The 5,977-nt window shown below is 43.6% G+C and overlaps 2 protein-coding genes across 2 annotated transcripts; both read right to left on the bottom strand.

The window, feature by feature from the left end:
* Positions 1–805: 805 nt before the first annotated feature.
* On the bottom strand, positions 806–2,230 carry LOC126696615 (uncharacterized). Its single transcript, XM_050393315.1, has 2 exons — positions 1,618–2,230; positions 806–1,461 (listed from the first exon to the last, which is right to left on the bottom strand). Exons 1-2 carry the CDS (start codon positions 2,228–2,230, stop codon positions 806–808), a joined length of 1,269 nt encoding a protein of 422 aa, XP_050249272.1.
* A 759-nt stretch (positions 2,231–2,989) lies between these two features.
* LOC126696614 (uncharacterized) lies at positions 2,990–3,439 on the bottom strand. Its single transcript, XM_050393314.1, has one exon. It carries the CDS (start codon positions 3,437–3,439, stop codon positions 2,990–2,992), a length of 450 nt encoding a protein of 149 aa, XP_050249271.1.
* Between the last annotated feature and the right edge of the window lie 2,538 nt (positions 3,440–5,977).

Raw genomic sequence — 5,977 nt, 5'->3', positions numbered from 1 at the left:
GGACATGTGGCAATTCCTCCACCCATCTTCCCTTTGCATCATCCAGCCTCTTTTTAAGTCCATTCACTATAACCTTATTGACAGTTTCAGCTTGCTCATTTCCTTGAGGATAGGCCGGAGTGGAATATCTATTTTTTATCCCTAAGTCAGAGCAGTATTGCCTGAAGGCTTTACTATCAAATTAAAGGCCATTATTCGAGATAAGGGTGTGGGGAGTTCCGAATCGAGTAACGATATTCTTCCAGATAAACCTTTTAACATCTACGTCTCTGATGTTAGCCAAAGGTTCAGTTTCGACCCACTTAGTGAAATAATCTGTGCCGACCAGCAGATACTTTTTGTTTGCTAATGCTTTGGGAAAATGACCTACAATATCTAAACCCCACTGAGTAAAAGGCCAAGGGCTGGAAAGAGGATTAAGAATTCCTCCAGGCTCGTGGATATTTGGAGCGAATCTCTGACATTGGTCACATTTTCTAACATATTCTTGCGTTTCCTTCTGCATATTCGGCCACTAGTATCCTTGAGTGATGGCCCGGTGAGATAGGGACCTTCCCCTCGTGTGACTTCCGCAAATTCCTTCATGCAGTTCCTCTAGGAGTGACTCTAACATCTCGGGATGTACACAAAGCAGATACGGCCCAGAAAAAGAACGGTTATACAACTTCCTGTCCTCAGACAACCAAAACCGAGGAACTTTCCTTTGTATCTTCTCAGCTTCTAGTTTCTCCTCAGGCAATATATCGCTTTCGAGGAATAGCAATATGGGGTCCATCCAGCTCGATGCTAAGTTGACTTAATGAATCTAGAGCATGTCCTTCCCTGTTGGGGTAGGGGTGTATAAATCCTCAATGATTATCACCCGAGGCAAATTCCGTGCTGAGGAGGTGGCAAGGGTTGCTAAGGAATTTGCATGGGTATTTTCACCTCTGGGAATATGCGATAAGTCAAAAGATTCGAATTTCGTTTGCACACGCCTAACTTGACTCAAATATTCCTGCATCCTTGCATCTCGGGCTTCCAGTTCCCCTTTTACCTGGCCTACAATCAGTCTTGAATCAGAGAACACTTCCACTTCCTTCTCGCCCATTTTTTGGACCATAGTCATCCCCATCAACAAAGCTTCATATTTCGCTTCGTTGTTTGTAGCCAAGTATCCCAGCCTCAAAGACTTTTCAATGATGATCTTTTTAGGGGATACCAGAACTAGTCCCACTCCTGCTCCTCGTTGGTTTGTTGCTCCGTCTCCATATACTTTCCAAGATGAGGTGTCTTGTGTGGAGATTAAGCCAACCAATTTTTCATCCATGTCATGTTGCTTTACCTCTGCTTCTTCTAGGAGTTCAGCAAACTCGGCTACTAGATCGGCAAGGATCTGGCCTTTCACAGAGGTACGAGGCATATATTTGATGTCGAAAGCCCCCAAAATCGTGCCCCATTTAGCAACCCTCCCAATATAATCTGCACTTCAAAGTATGGACTTAAGCGGTAATTGAGTTAGAACCACCATGGTGTGCGACTAAAAATAATGGGGTAGTTTTCGCGTAGCATGTACTACTACCAAAAAAGCCTTTTCTAGTGATAAGTATCGCACCTCGGCTTCATGAAGTGACTTACTTACGTAATAGACTGGTTTTTGAATACCACTGTCTTCTTGTATCAAAACAAAACTGACAGCATGAGAGGCCACCGCCAAGTAGGCAAACAGGACCTCATCCACCTTCGAACTGGACATGATAGGTGGCCGAGATAAGTATTCTTTCAACTGCTGAAATGCTATGGCACATTCTACAATCCACTCAAACCCTTTCCACTTATGCAGTAAAATGAAAAAGGGTTTGCACCTATTGGCTGACCTAGATATAAATCGGTTCAACGCAGCAGTCATCCCTGTCAGTTTCTGCACCTCCTTAGGATTCCGAGGTGCTTGTAAGCCATTAATGGCCTTAATCTGCTCTGGATTCACCTCAATTCCCCTGTGAGTCACCATGTATCCCAAGAACTTTCCAGAGCTTACCCCAAACAAACACTTTGAAGCATTCAGGCGTAGCTTGTGCTTTCTCAAAATCCCAAAAATGCTCGCAAGATCTTCCACATGTTCGGACGCCACTTTGCTCTTCACAACCAGATCATCAATGTAGACCTCAATGTTTCCGCCCAATTGTGGTTCGAACATTTTAGTCATCATCCGTTGATAAGTAGACCCCACATTTTTCAAACCAAAGGGCATCGCTTTATAATAGTAGTTTCCAATAGGAGTGACAAAAGCTGTCTTCTCCTGATCGTCCAATGCTAACGGTATTTGGTGATATCCTTGGAAAGCATCCAAAAAGCTCATCCGAGGATGATCTACTGTTGCATCCACCAACTAGTCTATCCTTGGCATAAGAAAGAGGTCCTTGGGATAAGCCTTATTAAGGTCTGTGAAATCCATGCACACTCGCCACTTCCCAGTCTTCTTTTTCACCACCATCGTGTTGGCTAACCATTGAGGATAAAAAACTTCCTTGATAGCCCCTGCCTACTTGAGCTTGGCCACTTCACTTTTGACAGCCTCGGCGTGCTCTTTTGATGGTCGCCGAGGTGGCTGTCTCTTTGGAGTAATGGAAGGATTAACATTGAGTTGATGACAGATGAAGTTTGGATCTATGCCCGGGGCTTCATATGCGCTCCATGCGAACAAATCAACATTTTCTCTGAGGAATTCAACCAATTTCCCCCTCACTTGCGAAGGCAGTTTAGCCCTAACCTGAAAGAATTTCTCCGGATCATCACCAACGATTACCCTGTCCAGATCTTCGCATTTTGCCTAGTTGACTGGTCCATTTAAGGGTAATGCCGGGGTTTTTGATTTCTATAAACCATTATCGGCGGTAGCCGAGGTCTCTGCTTCTGGCCAATGTTGGATAGCCACTACCAGGCATTGTCGGGCTATAGCCTGACTTCGTACTAGTTCCAAAACCTGACCTCCGGATGGATACTTTACCTTTTAATGTAGAGTAGAGGAGACAGCCCTAAGTGTATGAAGCCAAGGTCTGCCCATAATGGTGGTGTATAGAGAGAAAATGTCCACGACGATGAGGTCCACCTCCACCACATCCGTACTGGTCTGCACAGGTAATCTGATCAGACCCTTTGGGACGACCATTCTTCCCTCAAAGCTCATCAGAGGAGAACTGTAGGCCGCCAAGTTCTCAGGTTTCAAATTTAGCCCCTTATATAAGTCAGGGTACATTATATCAGCAGCACTGCCTTGGTCAATCATCACCCTTTTCACATCGTACCCGCCAATTCTCAACGTGACCACAAGAGTGTCATCATGGGGCTGTATGGTTTCAACCTTGTCCTCATCTGAAAAACCCAAAACCAACGGGATGTCCATCTGGGCTCTCTTAGGCATTGAGCTATATTCCTTGGCTGGAGATCGGGATATCGACATTACCCTGGAAGGATAAGATCCCGTCCTCCCCGGTGTAGCAAAAATAATGTTTATTGTACCAAGGGGAAGTCTCAAAAAAGCATCTCCTTGCATCTCCTCGCTTGCCTGGCTTGTCCGGCCACTGGAATGGTGCAGGAGTTGCTTCAACTTCCCTTCTCGGACTAACTAGTCTAAATGGTCCCATAAATTCCTGCAATTCTCAGTTGTGTGTCCATGATCCTGATGATGGTGGCAATAGAGATTCTGGTTGCGTCTCATAGGCTCTCCTGCCATCTTGTTTGGCCATTTGAAAAACGACTCATTCTTGATCTTCTCCAGTACTTGTTGCACTGGCTCTCAAAACACAGCATTAATCGCCTGGATGTTGGCAGAACCTGATTGTCCAACAAAGTCTTTCCGAGGTCGGTTATTGTTGTACCGGTCCGACTTGAAATCCCTCATCTCCTGAGGGATCACATTAGCCTTTCCTTTCCCCTGCAATTGGTCTTCTTCTACTCTTCTGTATTTGTTGATCCGATCCATTAATTGGCGTACGCTAGTAACAGGTTTACCAGTTAGAGATTTCCTCAAATCATGCTCGGCTGGAAGACCAGCCTTGAAAGTGCTTATGGCCACATCATCAAAAACGTGTACAAAACACCTTTGAACGTTTAGACCCCCAAAATACAACTTAACCAATACAAGCAATATGTCAAACAACTAGTGTGCGGAAACTTAACACATGCTATAATACAAAATTGGTTAAATACTATCTAAGCCATAACAAAATAAAACCACAGCAGATAATATAACGGCAAAGATAGAGAGGAAGGAAGATGCAAACACAAAGACAACACGCGATGTGTTATCGAAGAGGAAACCGAAGCCCTCGGCGAAAAACCTCTCCGCCGCCCTCCAAGCGGTAATCAATCCACTAGAAAATACAGTTGGGATACAAGGACAGCAATAGACTCTCCAAGCCTAATCTACCCAGTGCACCTAAGCCCTCCAAGCTTCTTGCTCCAACGAGGTTGCGCCGAACCTTTTTTCTTTTCTAGCTTCCCGGATTCCGCTACTAGACCGTAGCATCAACCAATGAAGATTGGCTCCTTCCTAACTGCTTCCCAGAAATCCAAACGACTGTCTCACAGTGATGATGATGATGAGAACCAAGTTTGGTATAATGCCTCTCAAGGATTTGACAATGGAGAGGAAGAGAGTTGAGGAATTTGAAGAGACTCTAAGGTAGAGATTGTGGGTGAAACAATCTGGTTTTTCTTTAGGGTTTCTCTCTCAAAATTCTCTCTGGAAGCTCTCTTTCAATCGTGGGTTAAAGGGGTATTTATACTGGAGTGGGAGAGGAATGTGAAACGTCAGGTTTTACAAAACAGGGGTGGCTCGCGGCTTGACCAAGTCGCGAGATCCAGTCGCGAGTTAACCGTATGGCCAGTTGTCCTGTTTTGTCTTGTAGTGCTCCAGCTAGCATGACTGTTCATCTTCCAGCATGCTTGGCACGTGTGCAGCTTCTGGCGGCTTGCAGCCGCGAGTCCACGCGCGAGTCCCAGCCGCGAGTCTCTGTTTTCTTGCACACTCTTGAGCAAACTTCACTCTATCTCACTCACTACTCTTACAACAAACCCACCTAAATACAGGGTTACTAAATGCTGAATTACAAGCAAATTTGGCACGAAATAAAGCCAATTAGATGGTTGAATAAATTCAACCTTACAATCTCCCCCTTTGGCTATTCCGTGACAAAACCCTAAAATAGACTCTAGACTTAACATGTGAGTTGGGAACAGTTGAACAAAACTCACTCACACCTAACTCTAGAAGCTGTGAAGCACTTGAATCATATGAACATAATACTCCTGAAACACAACAATACACCATGATCATTGTAAGCAGAAAATTATAAATGCATAAAATTATAAATGCATATGAAACAGGCAAATATGAGATCAAGCAAAGATGGAGTTAATAAACAAACCATGACTTGATCAACCAAGTGAACACCACAAGGTAGTGATCACAGTGCTCATTCACACTTGGAATGAACACAAGAACATACAAGTTAACAAGCACAAGGCAAGACACTTGTATGCTCAACACTCAACCAATGCATAACACACAAGGCATATGCATCTAGGAACAATCCTACAAGGGCACAAGAGTGACAGTACATAAACCAAAATGCAGAACATTTAGATTAAAGTACTGATTTCAACATAGCATAAAGGCTGCACTAAGCAAGGTACATACCATAAAGCCTACAATCTATGCATAAAACAATAACCCTAAAAGCTTACAAAAGCACATGGGTACAAACCACATTATATTGAATAAAAACTTAAACAATATAAACTAAAAGTGCATAAAGTTTCTCCCCTTCAAAGTGATGAGAAGCTGTGATGCAATTGGAACATATATACTTGTAACCTGAAACACTTGCACAAAACACATTAGACCCTCAAGGTAAAGCAAGTAATAGAAGGACAAGTATAATATAACAAGTAAATTGCGATCAAGTAAACATGATGTGAAACATGTGAGCAACTT

Source organism: Quercus robur, chromosome 8, assembly GCF_932294415.1.
Source record: "Quercus robur chromosome 8, dhQueRobu3.1, whole genome shotgun sequence".
Classification (NCBI taxonomy): Eukaryota; Viridiplantae; Streptophyta; class Magnoliopsida; order Fagales; family Fagaceae; genus Quercus; species Quercus robur.
The sequence above is the reverse complement of the archived record's forward strand: the minus strand, read 5'-3'. Positions and strand labels throughout refer to the sequence as shown.